The 24214-nt window shown below is 36.8% G+C and overlaps 1 protein-coding gene and 1 long non-coding RNA gene across 3 annotated transcripts in view; both read left to right on the top strand.

Moving 5' to 3' along the window:
• The first annotated feature begins 5507 nt into the window (after window positions 1-5507).
• On the top strand, window positions 5508-19041 carry LOC122072276. Of its 2 annotated transcripts, XR_006138370.1 has the most exons (4): window positions 5508-5652; window positions 5844-6141; window positions 6254-6437; window positions 18613-19041. It is a non-coding gene; the product is annotated as an uncharacterized LOC122072276 (long non-coding RNA). The 2 variants fall into 2 exon arrangements; XR_006138369.1 differs by lacking the exon at window positions 5508-5652 and having other exon boundaries at window positions 5705-6141.
• Window positions 19042-22181: 3140 nt separating this feature from the next.
• The window catches only part of LOC122089917 (protein Dr1 homolog), a 13521-nt gene continuing 11488 nt past the window's right edge, over window positions 22182-24214 (top strand). The window contains exons 1-3 of the mRNA XM_042659695.1: window positions 22182-22448; window positions 22540-22605; window positions 23880-23969. Coding sequence (XP_042515629.1) covers window positions 22551-22605; window positions 23880-23969 — 145 coding nt within the window. The 5' untranslated portion in view covers window positions 22182-22448; window positions 22540-22550. The remainder of the gene's footprint in view (window positions 22449-22539; window positions 22606-23879; window positions 23970-24214) is intronic.

Below are 24214 nucleotides of genomic sequence, written 5' to 3'. Positions count from 1 at the left end.
TATTTGCAGTGACCCACTTGTCATAATCCCCTTTCTCAGTTTGAGTACTGGTTGCAATAGGTTCAGCTGGTTTAGTGGTCCTAGTACACAGGTCTAGGTCATTGAGAATCATGTAGACCTCTAAGTCTTCCATCCATTTGTTGAAATTATCCTTAGTAAGCTTAGGAATATCAAGTACACCAAAACTAGAAGACATCCTGTTGAATATTTCAATAAAGAATATTCTATTCAACATACAGACATATATGTAGAAGAATAAGCATATAACAATTAGCAAAATTAAACATTACATGCTCAATTATCAATTACTTCAAGAGTGTCAATCGGAACTACATTCCTGACCTTTGGGTCTGAAACATACTGGTCCACTCAAGTTTCTGCTATTATTGCGAGACTTCTTCTAACTTTCGAAAAGTACCGCCATCTTTGGATGGACAACATCTTCTAGGTTGAGGAATCCCTATTCTGTTTTTCACTTGCTTTAACTTTGATTTTCTTTGATAATGTCACCTTTGGGTGAACATTAGCAACCTTGCTACCAACCATTATTCTCTGTCCTTTCAAACAAAGAAGACCTTTGATTTGTGTTCTATTACAATAAGGTTGAACTTTACCACTTTGGTGAATTCCATCCAATCTTACTACAATAGTCTACAAATTCATTCCGGCAACTAAAAGTGGGATTGTTTAAGCATGAATAAAAAAATATTCATAAACAAAAGCATGAACTACATTACCAAGAATAAACAAGTTCATATTCTGATATGCAAGTAATGTATGAGTTGATTTTCTTTTATTTCTTCCAATTAATAGGAAAATTATAAAGAATCATTAAACACCCATACTTGTAACTTATACAAAACAGACCATAAAAGTTGATCAAAACTAGGCTCATAATATATCAAAACGAAGAGCACGAAAAATTGGACTCAACATAAAAAACCAGGGTGAAAAATTCTTCACCGTTTGCCCATACGAGCCATTTGGAGTTACAGAATTTTATTTTTTTTTAATTTAAAAAAAAAAGGATCAAAATCAATCTAAACCAATCGGTTCGGACAAAAGGTCTAATCCGGTTCGGGCATATTAGTTCCGGGTCAAACCTGTTGTCATTTTTTTTTTATTAAAATTTTTTTTCTCTCCTCCGCCAGCTGGTTTTCTGCGGCACGTGCCGGCGCGTCCGGAGGTTTTCGACAACTTGCGACATACCGCCGCGACCGTCTTCTTGTGGTCTACAACTTTCGTGAAGAAAGTTTTCCTATACGGGATCTTTAAGCTAGAGTAAGATAATGATGTTCATAAATTGGAACCCAAACTTTTTTTTTTTTTTTTTAAATAATTTCTTGATTCTAGCACCATAGTGTAGGCTCTGATACCAATTATTAGTGATTCTAAATCCTATAATCATTTGAANGACCCGGTCAACCTTTGACCGAGTTGGTCATGAGTTGACCCACTGCATCCCGGGTCAACTCGTTAGGGTTTCCGAGTTGACCCGGCGATGACTCGCCACCCTTTTTTTTTTTTTTTTGAAAATTTTTTTTTCTCTCTCCTCCGACAGCCGATTTTCGGTGGCACGTGCCGACGCGTCTGGAGGTTTCCGGTAATGTGCAGTATACCGCCATGATTGTCTTCTTGTGCTCTACAACTTCCGTGAATAAAGTTTTCCCATACGGGATCTTTAAATGAGAGTAAAATAATGATTTTCATAAATTGAAACCCAAATCTTTTTTTTTTTTTACATAATTTCTTGATTCTAACACCATAGTGTAGGCTCTGATACCAATTGTTAGTGATTCTAAAGCCTAGAATCATTTGAATTACCTATAGTGTATAGAATACAAGAATGAATAATGGAAAGAAATCAATCACATACCCGTTGAGCGTGAATAAAGTCCCTAAATCAAGGTTGACGCTTGTACCACGAATTATGATGAAGAACCACGCAATATGGGTCCTTCTATTGAGATCTTCTGCAGCCTCTTACTATAGGATCTTCTCTCTGTCTCTACACTAGCTCTGTGAGAAAGTAGTGCTCCCAAAATATTATTATGAAAAGTAATAGCTGCAGGGACCATCAGTATTATATATATAATAGAATTCCTAAACCCTAATCCATTCCCACAATAGAATAGGGTTAGAAGTTTCCTAATTAGAGTGGTCCTTATTCTCTTGGGCCCAATGGGTCAATCAATATCAGTTAAGCCCACATAAGAGTCCTAACAATTGGTATCAGAGCAAATCTGTGAGTAAGACTCCCTATGAACTCTGGAGTAGCAGAATACCTAGCCTTAGACACTTGCAAGTGTGGGGATGTCAAGCAGAAGCCAATGTCTTTAACCCTCAAGAAAAAGTTTTTGACTCAAGGACTACAAGTTGCTATTTTGTGGGATACCCAGAGAGGTCTAAAGGGTATAGATTCTATTGTCCTGGTCCAGGACACAAAATTGTAGAGACCACTCATGCTAGATTTGTTGAATGCAATGAAGAGTTTAGAACTCCTCGTAATTTCTCTTTTGAAGAAGGGGAGTATGACACTCCTGAGATAGCACCTGTTGAGTTGAGAAATTCACTTATTGATCTCAATCCCATCTTGTCTGATGATACAATCACTCAAACTCCAATTGAATATGATTTGCAAGTTGGGACAGATATTGCTATTGCAGATCCACTTTCACCTCCTGATACCTCTAATATTGGTAGGCTTCCACCTGAACCTATAAGGAGGTCTACTAGAGTGCGCAAGCCTTCTCTGCACTCTGATTATGTTTCTTATTTGAATGAGTGTGAGTTTGACATAGGACAAGAAGAAGACCATGTTACTTTTCTTCAAGCAGTTAATCAAAAGCATTCAGACAAATGGGTGGAAGCAATGAAGGAAGAACTGTTATCCATTAGCAACAATGGAGTATGAGAATTAGTACAAATTCCAAAGGATTGTAAGGCTATTGCATCTAAGTGGGTTTTCAAAACCAAGACAGATTCTCAAGGTGGAGTAGAACGCTACAAAGCTAGACTCGTGGCAAAGGGTTTTACTCAGCGAGAGCGGATAGATTACAAGGAAACCTTTTCACCTGTCTCATCAAAGGACTCATTCAGAATTATCATGGCCATTGTTACCCATTTTGACCTAGAGTTACATCAGATGGATGTGAAAACATCATTTCTGAATGGAGAGCTGTCAGAGAAGGTGTACATGAGACAACCTGAAGGTTTTGAGGAAAATGGTAAAGAGGACTTTGTTTGTATGTTGAAAAATTCTCTTTATGGGTTAAAGCAAGCATCTCGACAATGGTACTTAAAATTTGATCGAGTTGTGACTTCTTTTGGTTTTGTAGAGAATCCAATCGATCAGTGCATATATCTGAAACTCAGTGGGAGTAGTTTCATCTTTCTTGTGCTCTATGTGGATGACATTCTATTGGCTAGCAGCAACAAAACCTTATTGATGGAGACCAAGGGTTTTCTTTCAGAAAACTTTGAAATGAAGGACATGGGTGAAGCAAGTTATGTGCTTGGAATCAAGATTAGTCGTGATAGGCCACGGGGGTTACTTGGGCTATCACAACAGGCATATCTTGATAAAGTTTTAAAGAGGTTTAACATATCTAAATGTTCTGGTGGTGAAGCACCCATCAGTAAAGGAGACAAGTTGAACAAGCAACAATGTCCAAAGAATGATATTGAGAGGAGCTCAATGAATGACAAGCCTTATGCCTCTGCCGTTGGAAGTTTGATGTATGCACAAGTTTGTACTCACCCTGACATTGCCTTTGCAATTAGTGTACTTGGCAGGTTTCAATCTGATGCTGGTTTGGCTCATTGGACTGCAGCCAAGAAGGTCATGCGCTATTTACAGCGGACAAAGGACTTCAAGCTAGTGTTCAGTAAATCAGAAAAATTTAAAGTTGTGGGGTATTCTGACTCGGACTTCAGTGGGTGTACTGATGATAGAAAGTCTACCTTTAGATACATCTTTATATTGGGAGGAGGAGCTATTTCTTAGAAGAGTGCCAAACAAACTATTTTAGCTTCATCCACTATGCAAGCTGAGTTTGTGGCACTTTATGAAGCTACCAAGCAGGCAGTGTGGCTGAGGAATTTTATATCTGAACTGAAAGTTGTAGATTCCATCTCTAAGCCTTTGCATTTGTGGTGTGACAATATTTCTGATGTTTTCTTTGCAAAGAATAACAAGAGATCTAGCAGCTCCAAACACATTGAGATTAAATATCTTGTGGTTCGCGAGAAGATCAACACTGGGGAGATCGCTGTTGAGCATATTATTACTGAAGAGATGGTTGTTGATCCTCTGACCAAAGCTCTTCCAGTGGGAATTTTTAAGACTCATGTTTCTAACATGTGTGTGATGGAATCTTTTGATATGCTTGTTTAGTGGGAGTTTACTTATCCTTAGTGGTATTGTAATAAGCATTATTTTGTTCTATCATACATTATGAGCACAATCTACATTGAGGATGTTTACTTTCTAGTATAGTGTTCATTTATATTCTCTCTCATCGTATTGTTGTATGATTATTGTGGTTTACTTTGACATGTCACAGTTAATGGTGGTGTTTAGCCAAGTTTCGTGATTTATGGCGGTATTTAGCCTAAATCCATGGAGATGGTTGTTAACCATAGGCTGTATGCCAAAGTGAGATATTAATACAAGAAAATGGCGGTTTGCCTAAGTATTGATTAATATCAAAGTTCTCTACCTGTGAGGTTTTCAAGGTAGGCTGGTCTTTAGATCAATAACGGACCTATAAGGAAGGATATATCTTATGTGATCACAGTTATGATATAATTCCTTATATCTATGTTTCCAGGCGATTTGAATTGATAATTTTCTGTTGTCTGTAACATTAGATAGTTATATGCTGTATATTGAGGTGTATTTTCTACTATTGTTCAACGATGGAGATTATTGATTAGATCAAAGTTTGTTTTGAGTGGTATTCAATCTTGGGATTATTTGGCCAGATGTCAATGGGAAGACATCAGTATCAGTGTAGCCCAAGTGGGAGATTTTTAGGACTCTTATGTGGGCTTAACTGATATTGATTGACCCATTGGGCCCAAGAGAATAAGGACCACTCTAATTAGGAAACTTCTAGCCCTATTCTATTGTGGGAATGGATTAGGGTTTAGGAATTCTATTATATATAGAATACTGACGATCGCTGCAGCTATTACTTTTCATAATAATATTTTGGGAGCACTACTTTCTCACAGAGCTAGTGTAGAGACAGAGAGAAGATCCCATAGTAAGAGGCCGCAGAAGATCTCAATAGAAAGACCCATATTGCGTAGTTCTTCATCATAATTCGTAGTACAAGCGTCAACCTTGATTTAGGGACTTTATTCAAGCTCAATGGGTATGTGATTGATTTCTTTCCATTATTCATTCTTGTATTCTATACACTATAGGTAATTCAAATGATTCTAGGATTTAGAATCACTAACAACTTTTGTTAAGATTCATTCTCTATTTTAAAATACTCTCTCTCACATCCGGAAATAAGGTACCTTTGCGTATTATTTATAATCTATTTTGGAAATACTCTCTCTCACATCTCTTTATAACTTGCCATTTTGCATTGCAGAGAAAGGAAAATCCTCTTCATCTTTTTTTGTTTGATGTGACCGGTACATCTCTCTCTCTCTCTCTCTCTCTCTCTCTCTCTCTCTCTCACTCACTCACTCACTCATATGTTAAGTTTTAAAATTTAGGAACCATAGTTGCCAAGAAGAATACCATTCATGGAATTTTTCCACTTCTCTTGTTCTTCTCTGCTTCTCCCCTGCTTTTTCACTTGTTTATTACTATTTTGCTTCAGGATCATCCCCAAGACTCTCATGTCCAAAGAGGTCTGTGACTTTATCTGGGTTTTGTCTTCTGGATATGTTGCAGTTGTTGTGTTGTAATGATGCAATGGTGCATGATGTTATTGAAATGTTGGGTTTTTGTTTATCAGATAACAGAAGAAACTGTGGAGGAAGTGAAACCTGTAGCCGACATGCACCAAAGGAAAGCTCAGTGCAATGAAGACAGCAAGAAGTGGATACTTTGTTTTATTTAGATTGGCTCCCATTTAGGTCCCTTTTCCCCTCTGAGGCATGTGAAGTTAATTCATGGTTTGTTCCTCTGTATGTAACAATTAATTGGAGAAATATTGTTAACTGATATATGATTTTCTTCTTAATATTATTCTCTCTCTTTTTCTTTCTTTTTTTTTGTCATGTGCAGATTTATTCTCTCGAATATGGTCTTGTGCATATTGTTTTGGAGAGGAATAAAAGTGTCTATCAAGATTATTCAAACAAGTACTAAGACAATGATCACTGTGGATTGGTTAAAGTATGCAAGTCATGTTTCTCTTAGAATAATCTTATATGACTAGCTGTCAATTTTTGAAGACTTTTCTGAAAAAGTAATTGGGCTATCAACACTAGCAACTATAATTCATTCATTATTCTTGTTTTCTATGTTATGACCTGTCAAAAAAGAGAATATTGTGGTCATAGTTGTCACGGCATCAAATCGATCCAAGGCGGTGGAGGGGTGGCTAATCGATTTGGCGATGCATCGCCCATTATGGCGTTGTCATGGCGGTCAAATTGCCCATGTGTCATTTTTTATTTTTCCTATTTTCTAAAGTTATTTAGTATGCTACTTTTTTATTTCCCCTATTTTCTAAAGTTATTTAGCATGCTACAAGCCTATAATATATACCCTATAACATATAAAATCAACATTAAGCAATATCAGATATCAAAAATCAACACAGCCTTATCAAAAGCACCCTGCATTTTACAAAATATCGACCACCTAGTGAATTAGGCGTGACCTAGAGTCCATGGCGGTGCCATGGCGACGCCTATCAGCCAATGGCGACAGCCATTTGTGAGTCACGTAAATCATAGCACTGCCATAAACTTCTTTTTCAGCCAGGACGCCAAATCCCCGCCTAGGCGACGCCATGACAACTATGATTGTGGTAGCTTTGGCTTTACAATGTTACCAAACCCAGGTTTTTTGCTACCTTACATAGTTACTTATTACATTGGAACTGATCTCAATCTTAGTGATCAGAGTGTAAAGTGTGAAATAACCTAGAGGGGGTGAATAGGTTATATTAGTGGAAATTAACTATTTTCGATGTATAGGTTTCAAGTGTGATTGCAAGTTAAAAACGATGCGGAATAAATAAAATAGGCACAAGCACACAACACAAGATTTATAGTGGTTCGACTCAATCCGAGTCTAATCCACTCCCTATAAGAATCCTCTTGTAAGGTATTCCACTAGTTCTCCCTTTCAGTACGGTAGGTAGGGAAGAAAACCTTTACAATCTTTTTCACGAATAAGAGTATCATTACAAATCTCTTTTACAGGCAAAGAGGCGCCTTTAAAATCTCTTTTGGAGGTAGAGAGACACCTTCCTCTTTTTAGGATAAGAGAATCCTTACAATCCTAAGTACAATCTAGAATTGTAAAAACATAAATAAATAAGAAGTAATGGAATAAGAGGAATATCTCAAGTGTGGTGCAAATGATAAGAATGAGAGATGAATGATGCATCTTTTGTAAAGTCCTCTCTTATGGCTTTGACTTGCATAGGAGAGAGTGAAGGACTTGATTGAGACTTGAGCCTTTTGTTGGGATTAGAGTAATCGAACAACTCAAGTAGGATAGAATAAATTTAATGACTCTTTAATGCTTGCAACAATGCTCTTAAAGCTCTTTCATAATGAATATTTAATTAAGAGTGATTTGGGTATTTATAGGTGAACTTAGTGAAGCATTTTAGGCAGGGAATCAGGCTTTAACGGACATATTCTGGGTCCACCGGTCGACCGCCATCGGTAGCCAGTCGACCACCAAGAGCCGTTGTAGGAAAAATATAGCCGTTGGGGCACTTCCAGGTAGTCATCGGTCGACCAGGACTTTCAGCTGATCGACCGCCTATGGTCTCGGATAGTTCCGATCGACCGGGGCTTTCAGCCGGTCGACCGCCAACATGACATGCTCTGTTTTGATAGAATGCTGTCATACTGACCAGTCATTAATGTTTTGACCATAACGTTTTGATCCGACCTCGGATTGACCTGAGATTAGTTGCGTTGGAATCGGGATTCAATTTCCTACAACTTCTATAAAGGTTTCATCTCCTGATACTGACTTTAAGATTACCCAAAATGCCTTTGAATCAGGTTAATCTGTTTTCACAGAGTTTTACTAGAGCATATTGCACTCTACCACCTAAGGTCATTCTAGTATGATGCATGAGGTGCGTGCATATGCAATGTGTGTAAAAGTTACAAAATATATTCTCTATCCTATGGTCTTCATCTTGGGTCTTGATATCTTCATCATTGGTCTTGATATCTTCATCATTATGGGTCTTGATGTCTTCATCTTCGGTCTTGAATGTCTTTAAGCTTTAAGGTCATGTCTGCATAAGTTCAAACCTTGATGTCTTGATTCGACCTTCTAAGTGTTTCTTCAAACTAATTACACTTTCTTCAAGCTAATCACATTTTATCAAACCAAGTTAAAGACGTATGTTTGTTTGTTAACACCAAAACATAGCAAGGAGTGTGGACATGTTTCCCAACAATCTCCCCCTTTTTGGTGATGACAAACAAACACAAGCAATATTACCAAATACAAGAAATGACAGTAGTACAGTGCAAAGTTCAATAAGATATTTTAATTCAGTGATAGATACTTGTCATTCCAACAAAGATAGATACTATAAAGATAGATGTTTATAAATGTTTCTCCCTCTTTTGTCAACAGTAAAAACGGAATCAAAACTACACAAGTTATTAAAATGCTCCCCCTGAGTATGTGCCAAAGAAAAATTAAACTAACATAACATAGAAAATTACCATAGGTTCAACTTTGTATCTCAGAGTATTTCAGCAAAAAGTAACATAAAAGACTAAAACAAAGACTAAGTTCCACAAGATAAAAACAGAGTAAGAGTTTAGTAAGATTATATAAAAGGAGTAAGGACTCCTAATCCTTTGCATCCTCATCATCTGTGTCCTCCTCTTCTTCTTCTTCTCCGTCATATTCATCTTCCTCGTCTTTGCGTAGGAGCTTGAGAATCTCATTCTGCTTTCTTTCCATCTTCACCAATTGGGCAAGGATAATGTTCCCAACCTTCTAAAGATCGGCAATGATCGCATAGGCTGACGTATCATCACTTCCTTGTTGTTATGGCTAGCTGGGTCTAGCATCAGTCTTTTTGGAGCTAGTGGTCTGCTTGGGAAGAAGGTGCATATTGCGAATAGTAGAAAGATTGATCTCTTGAGGAAAATGTTCAAATGATTCACCAGAAAAATCCACATGAAAGTGGTCCAGGATTTGGGAAATCATCCTTCCATAGGGAAGATTTCCCTTTTGAAGTCTATCACCATGGATAATCATGGTTTTGAGTAGAATGTAAGGAAGGTTGATGCTCACAGTCTTGCAAACACAGTAGGTGAGATAAGCATGAAATGGGGAGACTTCATCTCTATGATCACTCTTTGGTAGGATGTTGTAGGAGATGATGAGATTTACAATCCTCCCTATATCAGTGAGTTCCTTAGCCTTAATCTTGTGAGTATTAGCATATTCCTTCATGATGCTAGAGTACACACAGTCAACATCCATGAATTGTTCTATATAGGTCTTGGGTTGGTAGTACTTGAGGTCCCCTACCACAGAGATGTCTAGGATTTCTCCTAATATCAAAATGTCTATATCTATAGGAACTCCCTTAACATAGGAATGGACTAGAAGGTTGTCACCTTCACCAGAGAAAGCAAGGTTGCAAAAGAACATTTTGACAAGGTGGGGATAATAGTTGAACTCTAGTTTGAGAATGTTGCCCCAACCCAAAGCATCAAATAGGTCTTTGATGTCATACCTGGACAAAGAGTCAGAATTGATGGTTCTACCTCGCTCTATGTTTCGAGAGATGTAGAGATCCCATGATTTTTAAGTAATGGAGGAGGAGAACCAGATATCTTTGTCAGAGGCCTTCCTTTTTCCCTTCTGAGCTACAGTCTTCTTGGCTCTGTCGGGGCGATGAGAGTTCATGATGATGAAGGGCGTAAGAAGAGAAGAGATGCAAGGGTTTTTGAGAGGGAAGGGAGAGGATTTTGAGAGATCTAGGTTAGAAATGGGTTCTAAGCTAGGGTTTTGGGAGAGGAATAGTCAAAATAGGGCTTTATGCCAAAAAGGGTTTTTTAAAATGAGACACAATGGTTCAAAAAATTGATTTGAAAGGAGTTCGGAATCGATTTTTCTGCGGCGTCGGTCGACCGGTAGATTGTGGTGGTCGACCTGTAATCCTTTCGGTCAGAGGCGGTTGACCGGAAGGTTTGAGGGGTCGACCGGAAGACTCCAAAATTGCCTGAAAACCTGGAAATTGTGAATTTTGAAAGGGTTTTTTGAGTCTGGGCTTTTGGAATAAATATGCATAAAAGAATGTTTATTCATTCAACCAAACGGGTTGCAAATGCCAAGCTCCTTCCTTAGGAAGCTAAAACGCTCTTCACCTAGTGGTTTAGTGAATATATCTACGAGTTGTTTCTCGGTTTCAATGTATTCTAGAGAAACATCGCCATTTTGAATGATGTCTCGTAGAAAGTGGTGTCGAATATCAATGTGCTTTGCCCTTGAGTGTAAAATGGGTTTTACTCAAGTTTATGGCACTGGTGTTATTGCACATGATTGGGCAAGATTCGAAACTCACTCCAAGATCTTGGAGAGTTTGCTTCATCCAAAGGATTTGGGCACAACATCTACCAGCTGCAACATATTCAGCTTCGGTGGTAGAGCAACAGAGTTTTGTTTCTTGCTAAACCAAGAGACAAGGCAAGAGCCGAGAAAGTGACAAGTACCACTGGTACTCTTTCTGTCGATATGGCAGCCTGCGAAATCAGCATTTGAAAAGCTGACCAAGTCGAGGGGTTGGTTTTGGGGGTACTATAACCCAACATCATGTGCTTTTCAAATATTTAAAAATTCTTTTTACAGCTGTGAGGTGAGATTTTTTAGGATTAGTTTGAAACCGAGCACATGCACATTCACTGTATATGATGTCAGGTCTACTTGCCGTTAGATATAGAAGACTCCCAATCATGCCTCTATATCTAGTTACATCCTCAGAATTGCCATCATCATTCTTGGTTAGTTTCAAGGATGAGCTCATCGGGGGTGTCTGAAGATTTTTTACTGTTAATGTCAAATTTCTTTTGCAGCTCCTTAGTGTACTTGCTTTGGTTTATGAAAATTCCATTATCAGTTTGTTTTATTTGAAGTCCAAGGAAGAAATTTAACTCTCCCATCATATTCATTTCAAATTCATTGCTCATCTTACTACTGAAATCAGTACACATTTTTTCGTTGGTTGAGCCAAAGATGATATCATCTACATAGATTTGAACAATGAGTATGTCATTCTTCAGGTTTTTCACGAATAGGGTTGTGTCAATCCTCCCCCTTGAGAAGCCATTTTCTATCAAGAAAGTACTTAATCTCTCATACCAATCTTTAGGGGCTTGTTTGAGGCCATACAGGGCTTTCTCAAGTTTATAGACATGGTTTGGAAACTTAAGGCCTTCAAAACCAAGGGGTTGAGCTACATATACCTCTTCTTGAATGTATCCATTCAAGAAGGCACTTTTGACATCCATTTGGTATAATTTAAAGTCCTTATGGCATGCAAAAGCTAGTAGCATTCTAATAGACTCTAACCTTGCTACTGGTGCATAGGTTTCATCATAGTCTATTCAATAGTTGTCACGGTGCTAAGGCGAACCAAGGCGGTGGAGGGTTGTCTAAGTGCTTAGGTGAGAAGGCGCACACCTTGAGGCGAACAAGGCGAGCAATTGTTATTTTTTATTTTTCCTATTTTCTAACATTATTTAGTAAGCTATATATATCTTGTATCATAAAAAATCAAGATTAAGCAACATCAAGTCATTAAAAATCAACATTTAGCCATATTAAATCATAAAAAATTGACATTAAGTCATATTAAGTTATAAAAAATCAAAATTTAGAGAAATGCTCTGGTTCTATAATAAGTTTGACTGGTCAAATGATATTATTTTTACATGAGACTTTTTGTATCAGTTATAATATAAAATCAGCTTTCCAACAAGTCTAAGATTACTTAAATCTAAGTTGTAATGACAAAGTTATGCTCCGGTCAAACTTATTTTTAAGTGCGCGAATGCTGTTAAAATCGCCTGAATGAAAATAATTTTATGAATATCAAAACAAAAAATAATTTTACCGGACTTTTGGTTTTTAGCAATGTTTTAATATGATAGAATTTATAAAATTTTCATAATTGAGGAAAACTCCAGTATTTAAAAGTTGAAAATTGCCCCTATAACCAAAATCTAGTTTTTTCTTCTTGGACTGAGGGATTGACTTTGTATCCTTTTGGAATTTAATTTTAAAACTATTTTTATTGGATTCAAATAGAGGGTATTTGCTTATTTATGAATAATATCTTAAGTAAATGAAATAATAAATATAAAAAGCATTTACTTAAATGATATTTGACATAAATAAGTGCCAAAACACAAGGCGACATGCAGTGCAATAAGACGACTGTCGCCTAGGCCCCAGGCAAACCGCCTGGACACCTAGGCGTCGCCTTGACAACTATGGTCTATTCCCTCTTGCTGATTATACCCTTTGGCAATTAGTCTCACTTTGTTTCTTACTATGTTCCCATCTTCATCCAGTTTATTGCGAAAGACCCACTTAGCACCAATGATGGTGTGGTGGTCAGGTCTTAGGACAAGTTCCCATACCTTGCTTCTTTCAAACTGGTGAAGCTCCTCTTGCATAGCGATAATCCAATCACTATCTTTTAGTGTTTCTTCTATGTTCTTGGGTTCGATCCCTGAGATAAATGCAGTATGATTGCATACCTCTTAGGTTTTAGATCTAGTTTGGATTTCTCCATCTAGATCCCCTATGATGTTTTCTAAGGGATGATTCCTATGCAGGATGACTTCTTTAGGAAGTGTTTCTATTTTTTCGATGGTGACATCATTTGAATCATCAAGAGAAAAATCATTAACTTTGTTCTTAAGCTCATCAATCATGATATCATCATCATCAATAAGAGATTTGTTTAAGTCATTAGGTAATGATTCATCAAATCATACATTCATAGATTCTTCAACCATTAATGACTTTTTATTAAAAACTCTATATGCCCTACTGTTGAGTGAATATCCTAAGAATATTCTTTCATTCGATTGCATCAAATTTTCCAAGATAGTTTTTGGTGTTTAAGATGAAGCATTTACACCCAAAAACTCTAAAGTAGTCTACTTTTGGCATTTTACCAAAGTACAGTTCATAAGGGGTCTTAGAAAGTAAAGGTCTGAGAATTATCCTATTTAGTACATAACAAGTTGTATTTACAGCTTCAGCCCAAAAGTACTTAGGCAATGAATACTCATTAAGCATAGTTCGAGCTGTCTCTTGTAATGATCTGTTTTTCCTTTCAACTACCTCATTAGATTGAGGTGTTCTAGGAGCGGAGAAATTATGGTTAATACCATGGCTTGTTGCAATATAAGTCAAATTGACTTATATTGTCAAATTCTCCTCCATGGTCACTCCTCACAGAGGTTACAATATACCCTTTCTGATTTTGCAGTCTATTATATAGAGTTGCAAATTTATCAAAGGCATCATTTTTGTTTTTCAGAAAAACAGTCCAAGTGTATCTAGTGTAGTCATCAACGATTACAAAGGTATAATTTTTACCACTCATACTAGATATATTGATAGGTCCAAATAAGTCTAAATGAAGTAGTTTCAATAGTCGAGAGGAAGAGACAATATTCTTCGACTTGTGGGAGACCTTGGTTTGTTTGCCTTTTTGACAAGCATCACAAAGATTGTCTATTTCATACTTGATTTTAGGGAGGTTCCTCACAAGATATTTGGATGCAATGGTTTGAATCAACTTGACATTTACATGTCCAAGTCTTCTATGCCATAATGAAGACTCACTATGGTTAGAAACCAAGCATGCATTCAAGGAACTTGATTCGTCAAGCATACAAACATAGATATTGTTTTTCCTAGACCCTTTTAGTATTGAATTATCATTTGCATCTTTAATGCAACAATGGGAGACATTAAATTCTACTTTGTATCCAATGCTACATAACTGACTCACACTTAGAAGATTATAATTCAAGTAAACATTTGAGATTGAAATACCTCCAAGTCTTATTTTTCCAATACCAGTAATTTTTCCTTTGCTGTCATCTCCAAAGGAGACCCATCCTCCGTCGTAGTCCCGTAAGCTTGAGAATAGGTTCTTATTGGATGTCATGTGTTTGGAGCATCCACTATCGATGACCCATTCAGCTTCCACCTTATTCTTCAAGCAAACCTATAACAGAAATTTAATCGTACATTGGTCCCCATAATCTCATGGGTCCACTATTGTTAGTGTCAAACTTTCCTACTGGAACCCAAATGGTTTTGTACTTTTTAGGTCTTTGGTTTTGCCTTTGGGATGACTTTGGGTTTCTTTGGGTCCTTTGATGTTCATAAGGTCCATTTGATCTTTGAGGAGTATAGTATCTTTGAAATCTATAGGATCCTTGATCTTAGTATTTCCCTTGTGGTCTATAAGTCTCTTGAGGGTAGTTCTCATACCCTTGGTATTGTCTTTGGGGCCTCTCAATAGAGTATTCTCTTTGAGGTTGGGTTTTTCTATACCTAGGCATAGGCCTAGAGTCTTCTTGAGACCTATATTGCCTTCTCAGGGGCGTGTAATAGTAGGCATGGCTAACTGTTGGTCTCTTAGTTTGAGAATTGGGTTTCTTTTTTTTCTTGGAGTGACACTGGTTTATGGAATGTCCTGTCTTTTTGCAAAAACTACATTTAATGTAAGAGGTGGATAGTTGTTTTCTTTGGTCACCCCTTCTTGGATTCTCACTTCTAGATGGATTTTGTCCATTGTAACCCAATCCTTCTCTTTCATTTGGACCTTTCCTTTGAGATCCAAGAAGATTGTCAAGGTTCCTTTGCCCTTGGGTGAAGGTGTAGAGGGTGGAGTTCAACTTGAAGTTTTCTTCCTCCAGTTCACTCACCTTTGAGGTTAGTGCATCCACTCTCTTATTTAGTGTGTCAACCTCTTTTTCAAGTTCATTCTTATCAGACTCTAATTTGATACTTTCTTCATACAAGGCCTCGAAGGCTTCTTGAAGCTCCTCATTAGAGTCCCTTATTAAGGATTCAGGTTGAGTTTGACATACCTCTTGTTCTTCATCTCCAATGGCCATCAAGGCGAGGTTGGTGACTTCTTCTCCAAATTCACTTTTCTCCTCTTCATCATTTGAGTCCTATGTGGCTGCATAAGCCTTCTTCTTTGGTTTATGTAGGCATTTGGTTCTGAAGTGTCCAGGCTTTCTGCACTCAAAGCAGACTATATTTTTAGAAGAGATTTCCTTGGTTTTAATTTTAGATTTACCTTTTTCCCCATAGGATTTGTCTCCGTAGGATTTGTTCTTGTGTTGAAATCTTCCTTTCTTTTTGAGGAATTTGTTGAACTTCTTCTTGATGAGTGAAATTTCTTTTTCTATATCGAATTCTTCATCTTCTTCATCATCGCTTACTTCTTCGATAGTTTGAGTTGACTTTAGAGCTATGGTTCTCTTTTTGTTCTTAGGACTTGGTTTGTCGGCGTTCAACTCTACTTCATGAGTTTGTAGAGATCCAAGCAAGTAGTCCAAAGAGATTTTCGTCAAGTCTTTGGCTTCTTTTATTGCTGTTTTCTTAGGTCTCCAAGCTGCAGACAAGGCTCTTAAGATTTTCCTGACTTTTTTAGCGTTAGTATAAGTTTTGCCTAAACTTTTGAGACTGTTCACAATATCAGTAAATCTTGTAAACATTGAAGTTATTGACTCATTTTCTTTCATAAAGAAGGATTCGTAATCAGAAACGAGTTGGTCTACCTTTCTTTCCTTTACCTCTGTTGTACCTTCATGTGTGACAAGAAGCATATCCTAAATCTCTTTAGCTATGTCACATGCTATGACTTAGTTGAACTCTTGTTCGTTGAGGGCACACTGAAGGAACGTGATTGCACGAAAGTTGTACTGGATGAGAGTGATGTCTTCAGCTGTCCATTCCCCTTCATCTTTCGGTACTGTCTTTCCATCAACTATTTTGGTGATGGCGTATGGTCCATTCTCTATGGCTCTCGATACAAGAATGTTGTGACCACACACAAAGCTTTTGAATCTGCACTTCCAGAAAGAAAATTTTCCTCCATTAAAGTAAGGGGGTCTCGAGGCGTTCATACCTTCTAGTGGTTCTTGGAATGTGGTCATGGTCTTTGACTCACTTTTAAGATGATATAGTCCTAAATAAATTGAGCTCCCCCTCTGATACCAATTGAAATAACCCAGAGGGGGTGAATAGGTTATACTAGTGGAAATTAACTCTTTTCGATGTATAAGTCCCAAGTGTGATTGCAAGTTAAAAACGATGCGGAATAAATAAAATAGACACAATCACACAACACAAGATTTATAGTGGTTCGATTCAATCCGAGTCTATTCCACTCCCTACAAGAATCCTCTTGTAAGGTATTCCACTAATTCTCCCTTTCAGTACGGTAGGTAGGGAAGAAAATCTTTACAATCTTTTTCACAGATAATAGTATCCTTACAAATCTCTTTTACAGGCAGAGAGGGACCTTTACAATCTCTTTTGGAGGTAGAGAGACACCTTCCTCTTTTTAGGATAAGAGAATCCTTACAATCCTAAGTACAGTCTAGAATTGTAAAAACAGAAATAAATAAGAAGTAGTGGAATAAGAGGAATATCTCAAGTGTGGTACAAATGATAAGAATGAGAGATGAATGATGCACCTTTTATAAAGTCCTCTCTTATGGCTTTGACTTGCACAGGAGAGAGTGAAGGACTTGATTGAGACTTGAGCCTTTTGTTGGGATTAGAGTAATCGAACAACTCAAGTAGGATAGAATAGTCTTAATGACTCTTGAATGCTTACAATAATGCTCTTAATGCTCTCTCTTAATTCATATTTAATTAAGAGTGGTTTGAGTATTTATAGGTGAGCTTAGTGAAGCATTTTAGGCAGGAAATCAGGCTCTAATGGTTGAATTCTGGGACCACCAGTCGATCGCCATCGGTAGCCGATCGACCGGAAAGAGCTGTTGAGGTAAAAAACTAGCCATTGGAGCTTTTCGAGGGAGGCACCACCGATCGACCGGCTATGGTCTCAGATGGTTCCGATCGACCGGGGCTTCCATCCGGTCGACCGCCAACATGACAGACTGTTTTGACAGAATGTTGTCATACTGACCAGTCATCAGTGTTTTGAGCATAAATTTTCGGTCCGACCTCGGATTGACCTGAGATTAGTTGCGCTGGAATCATGACTCAATTTCCTACAACTTCTATGAAGGTTTCATCTCCTGATATCGAATTTAAGATTGCCCCAAATGCCCTTGAGTCAGGTTAATCTGTTTTCACAGAGTTTTACTAGAGCTTATTGCACTCTACCACCTAAGGTCATTCTAGTATGATGCATGAGGTGCGTGCGTATGCAATGTGTGTACAAATTACAAAATATATTCTCTATCCTATGGTCTTCATCTTGGGTCTTGATATCTTCATCATTATGGGTCTTGATGTCTTCATCTTCGATCTTGAATGTCTTTATTATCTTGGGTCTTGAATGTCTTTAAGCTGCAAGTCATGTCTGCATAAGTTCAAACCTTGATGTCTTGATTCGACCTTCTAAGTGTTTTTTCAAACTAATTACACTTTCTTCAAGCTAATCAAATTTTATCAAACCAAGTTAAAGACGTATGTTTGTTTGTTAACACCAAAACATAGCAAGGAGTGAGGACATGTTTCCCAACAATGTGAATTGGAAGTGTGCCATAACTTAAAAAATCAATCATTGACCAGACCCAACTTGCTTGCTTTCTCCCAAAAGGTGTCAACTTTGAAGGTGATTTGAATTATTCCCTGCTTTTCTCTGTCCCTATAGCATGCATGCTTGTTTTCTCAAATTTTTCATGTCCATTGTAGTTCAAGCTTTGATGGATATTAAAGCTTCCTTGGAGGATCCTCATGGTGTTCTAGAAGATTGGGATGGAGATTCTGTTCACCCATGTGGCTGGTCTATGGTCCTTGTTCTTCTGAGAGTCTGGTCATTGTACTGTAAGTACAACTGTAGAAAACCAGCTTTGCTTGTGATTTAAGAAGACATAATAGGATATATAATTAAAATTGAAAAAAATAGTTTGCTTCATTAGTGATTTTAACAAGTAATAATAATAGGAGAATCAGGAGTCTTTGCATGAGAAAAAAAATAGATGCAGAAGACTTATTTGAAGTTATGTATGGTCTTGTTGCAAAGGAATTCCAAGTCATGACTTATCTGAGACTCTTTCTCCAAGTATAGTGAACTTGACTACTGTCTATAAAGTGTCGGAAATCACACAAACACAATATAGTGAATGCTTTGAAACTTCTTGTTCAATGAATTTCATTTTGGGTTATATATTCTGCAGGCTATTACAGAACAATAACATATCAAGACCAATTCCAGGAGAGCTAGGGAGGCTCTTTCAACTTCAGACACTTGATCTTTCAAATAATTTTTTCACTGGTAAAATTCCATCTTCATTGAGCCAGATGCAAAAGCTCCAATACCTTTAAGTAGGAAAATTGGTGAGCTGAAACACTACCATTGTCCCTTCTGTTTCTCTTTTTCCTAATTTTGAACTTTCTTAGTTTCTGTCTCATTAGGAATTTGCATTTTGAGATTTTTTTGTGTGAATCTAATCATGAGCTTTGAATTGGATCGAGAGGATTAACAATAACAATTTTTATGGAGAATTTCCTGTCTTTGGCTAACACGACCCAACTTGCCTTTCTATAATCTCTTGACTTATTGCATCTTCAACCCTCTTTCCCTCTCTAATTGAATTTGTACCTTTTTTTTTACAGGGACTATCTCTCTCTCTCTCTCTCTCTCTCTCTCTCAAACACAGTTTTGATTTGGAGAAAAGCAAATGTGCATTTCCACCTTTCCAATCCATCACTGATTTTCCATAGTTACTTACACTGAATTACATTTTTTTTTTTTTTTTTTTTTTTTTTTTTTTTATTATAGGTTTAGAGCACTCTGGTCTTAGTGTGCAGGAATAGTTCTGTTGATGTAGAAGGTCTTCAACGGAGGAGCTTTGTATTTCCCCTCTTAAATTTTGTTCTGTTTTTCTGTTTATATTGTTCCAGATCAAAACTCTAGCACAAGTTAGATTTCCCGTTCTGAAACTTTATATTTGATGCTCTCTTTCATAACCATTTTATATAGATCAGTTATTTGCATACATTAATTTGTTCTTTAACTTGACCATACTCTAGAATTGTTTTTGAGTTTCAATTATCTATTCTTTCAATTTTGATCATCAGTTAGATTAAGTGTCTATAAAATAAAATAACTAAGTTCTTGGACTTGATTGTCTAGATAGTCCTAAATACAACTTTGTCTTTGTTGCATGCATAATTTTTGTAGACAATTTTTCAATTGGATTCTACAAGAATATGAGTATAGGGATTTAGAAATCCATTCAAGCTTCAAGGCTTACTTTATTTGAGAGAGTTACTTGGATTCTACATACGGTTCATATGAATGAATTTTTTGTCTATTTTCCCTTCATCTCAAAGATTTAAAAGGTTCGATGAGGGGCATCTAATGTTGGAGTTCCATATGTGAGGGATTTGGCTTTCCAGGCGTAATCTCAACATTTGGAGGGATCAACCTCTTTGAAAGGAGTCCAATGATGAAATTTTTTTCTAAAGATTTGGAAATTGTTTTGTTTGTAAATTTAAATTTTTCAATATATAGTTTGAGTTGTTTTTGTTCATTATTGTACCTTTTTTTAATTTATTATTAGTATAATAAATAGTTTCAGTTGTTTGTGCTCCTTGCTGGCTCCCTATTGTAATTGTATATTTATCATTTTTCTTACTTAGAAAATTTTGCAATTTGATTTATCAATCAAAAAGAATATATTGGGAGCTAAAGTATATAAATCCAAATCAAGCAAGCTTTGGCTTATCTTGATGATGTTATGATGACCATGACGATTATAGCATTAGTCATCTAACCATTATTAGTAGTTTATCCTTTGTTTTGATTGATGTGCCCATCACTTCGCAGGGAAAAGTGTAGAGTGAGAAAGAAGGTTTTAGATATATAAACAACCAATCGTTTCAAATTAAAAAAAAAAAAAACCTTTCAAATTGGTATGAATTTATGTTTCTTCACTCTCATGTTATCAAATGGATCCAAGTCCACCTCTCTCTCTCTCTCTCTCTCTCTGTGGTAACCAGAAAGCTAAATTTTTCTACATGTTGAAATTATTTTTTGTTTTTTATATTGCATCCAATGCAGGAACCACACGTGCATTTGCACGTGTCAGTTTTACTAGTTATCATTATAATACAATATAAAATGGATAGTAACATTAGCACGTCACCAAGCCCATATGTAAGAAGGAACGGCCCAGAAGATGCCCAACCCATATTCAGCCAAAGCTTCGACTTTCCTATGAAAGGCCTATGATGAATTGATTAATAACCATTGGATTAAAATATTTTTGTCAGATTAGGTCGGATAATGGACTGAGGGGCAAGGGCGATGGTTACGAGTTGACTTTTTACTTTAAATGATGGAAGATGAATATTAATAAACATTCACCAAATTCTACCAAAATAAATAAATAAAAAATCATTTACCATAAAAAAAGAAACTGACAATATTAATGACGGATTAGAAATCCCTACCCAGTAGCCGAGGGGGAACTTTGATTTCATAAGGGTGGTGGGGTAATTTCGTACAATCATATTCCATTATTTTAGAGTATAGGATATGCTAGCGGGCCTTGGGTTTATCTCTCTCCTAATAAAGGAGAAAACATATTATTTTAAAAGGGAAAGGAAAGCGGTATACTCAAGGAGGCATCCACTAGCATACCGTATAATCTAGGACATAGTTCATTTTCCCAATAAATTAAAGGAAAGGATTCCCATGCACGTCACACTATTCGTAGTCATGAGAAATGATTTCACCACGTAAAAAAGAAAAAAGAGAAAATGATTTCATCAACAAGGCACGGTAAAGTCAGAAAGAAACATAAGGGGTGACGAAAGAAAAAGTATTAGTTGTTCATAAGATCACTTAATTGTACGAGTTAGTACTCAACACCTATTATTTTTTTTTTTCAAATATGTCCTTCCTCATCCTTGTAATGGTAGAAAGTAAGACATGTGTTGGATGTTGACTTGTACAATCAAGTGATCATACATACAACGGATCCAATTTCATGGCAAAAGATCATAATACCCCCTTGTGAATGCTTGTGCGCCTCTCTTCCGCATTAGTGTAGTGACCATGCAACCAGATATGATCCCCAATCCATCAATGTGATGTCTTTTTTGGGTAAATGAAACATATTACACAATGTTTCGAGAAATTATAGCTAATGTACCCAATGCTTCGTGAGATGTTCCTCCTCTTATTCTATTTTGTGAAGTTTTGGGTATCATAGCTATAATTTTTTGAAACGTTAGGTACCCTATGCCTTTGCTTGGCTGGTCTTCATGACATGAGGAATTCAAATTAGACAAAAGCAAAAGAATAAAAACCATAGCTGAACTGAGAGATCCCATTGATCACCCTCCAAACAAAACAACCTGATCTATGTAGGCTTGAAGCCGTAAAAAGCATGATAGCTCGCTGGATCACACTGATGGATCTACTTGTCTTCTTGGTAGAGGGTTTAGGTTTAGTGAACTGACTGTTTAAGATACCGATTCCGAAAGAGCGAAGAAAAATGGGATATTTTATTAATAGGAACATAAAACTGTTTATATAATTTGTGATATATACAAATATATTCATCTAAGCCGCAGGAACATGTACATACGGAATACGAGAATTTCCATTCTTGAAGATCTTATGGACGAGAAAATGGCATGGGAAAGGATCTCCACACTGTCGTGGGGATTATTGTTTCCAAAATAATTAAGCGAAAAAGAAATGGGTACTTATGTAATTTCACGAACAAATCCATCTCGCCCCCAACTTTCCTGTTCTCTGTGCCCTAATCGCCTGCGATCCGCTTCTCTCGTCCTCAAATCTTCCTCTTTTAATATCTCTTTACAGATGATGATTCTTCGTTTTTGTGATTTTTCTGCAACTCTTTTCTTCATGTTAGATTTCAAACTGGTTTTCTATGATTGATTGATTGGGTTCAATATTTCTCCCCTCTCTATCTTTCTCTTTGTCGATTTCGGGGTTCTTGTACACTCGATTTGTTTCTTTCATTTAAACGATTGGGTAAGACGAAGAAAAATTTTTCTTTTCTGATCTATAGATCTGTTATTTTTTTTGTTTTTCTGTAGTAATGGGTAATTCTTTAATTTTGCAGGTTTTCGCCCTATGGAACCGATGGACATCGTTGGGAAATCGAAAGAAGACGTTTCGCTTCCAAAAGGTTAGCTCTTATTTTTCCCATTTGACGCATGAGCCTTTGAATTTGTGAAGTACTTCTCTTTGCTGCTTCTGATTTTTCGCTTATTTGAATTCTGATTGTTTGATGGATCAAATACATGTCATTTATAGTTCATAATTTCATCCCTTGATCCATTATATTTTTTATTAGAGGAGAAAAATTCATTGTTACATTGTAAATAATTGACAGCGAGGTTAAGCTGTGGTTTAATTCAGTAACTAATTTATACTAGTTACAGACTTACAGTGAGGAAATCTCCAGGGAAAAGGGAAAAATGGTAGTAGAAGTATTTTTGTTTTCTCATTCTGTATGTAAGGCAGAGCATTTGGTACAAATGTTTGCCAGATTGGACACACATTTGGAACCCGTATGATCAAAGCTAGATTATTATCTGGTATTATTCCTTTACTGGGAATGATATTGTGTACAACAGTAATTATTCAAGATAGCAACATCATATGTATCCCTTATAGGTTCAGACATGTTCTTGCCTTCATGGGAATAACCAAGTTTGTATATGTTTGAAAGTCCTGAGGTTTTGTAAATTTTAAACTGAAATTCTGTGAGAAATATTATCTTTGAAGTTGTTTGTCATCTAACTTCTGAGCAGAAGTTATGGCTACTCACTGGTTCTTTGTAGACCTTTTATCTTTCCATCCTGTTTTTAATGCCTTACCGCTAGTTCATAATGATTCTGCAAGCAACGTGTGGTAATATCACCTTGTTTAAAGGCTTTGGAGTGCTGATTGCCTCTGCCATTTTCCAACCAAATACTAGAGGATGGTGGCCAAGGAATGTTTGTGCAAAACTTTCTATTATATCTCATAGAAGTTAGAAGAGGTTTTCTTTTGATTAGTAGCTAACTGGATATTCAAGGTGCCTGCTGATGCTACTGGTAAGGGCACTGGCCTGTTGTCACCACATACTGGAATTGATCCTGTCTTCATCCCAGGGGGCTCCCAACGAAAGAAAAAAAATGATTAGTTCCATATATTCAACCTCATAACTTTAGCAGCTCTTGTAACAGAACAAGTCATTTGTTTTAGATATTGTGGCTCACTTTTGATATGTGAAAGTCATATAAGGGGCACACATATACAATATTGGTTGTATCCACATGCACTAAAAGCTTCTTGAACTGATTTAATTGGTTGCCCATGTATTCTCTCTCTCTCTCTCTCTCTCTCTCTCTCTCTCCCACAAAAAAATTTCTTTTCTGGCTGAGGTTGTTCATGTGAAATCTCACTTAATTCCAGCTACTATGTTCAAGATCATTAAGGAAATGCTACCACCAGATGTTCGTGTTGCAAGAGATGCTCAAGATCTTCTTGTTGAGTGTTGTGTTGGTGAGTTAAACTAGCTAGAGCTTTTGGTTATTTTGATTGTGAATCATATTCATGTTCTTCCATTTGATCTATGTATGTTATCCTCTATGACTAAAGGTTATCAGTTGTATGAATTGGAATACACTTTTAATTTCCAAGCCTGCCCCTTTCGGGTTGTTCAATGGGTCCTATTTAGTCGTGGGGTTGTAAATATTTCTTGTTTCGTATTATATCAATAATATCTCTACTCCCTCCCCCCTCCCCCC

This window comes from Macadamia integrifolia, chromosome 2 (genome assembly GCF_013358625.1).
Source record: "Macadamia integrifolia cultivar HAES 741 chromosome 2, SCU_Mint_v3, whole genome shotgun sequence".
NCBI lineage: Eukaryota > Viridiplantae > Streptophyta > Magnoliopsida > Proteales > Proteaceae > Macadamia > Macadamia integrifolia.
This window is presented reverse-complemented; position numbering and strand designations above follow the sequence as displayed.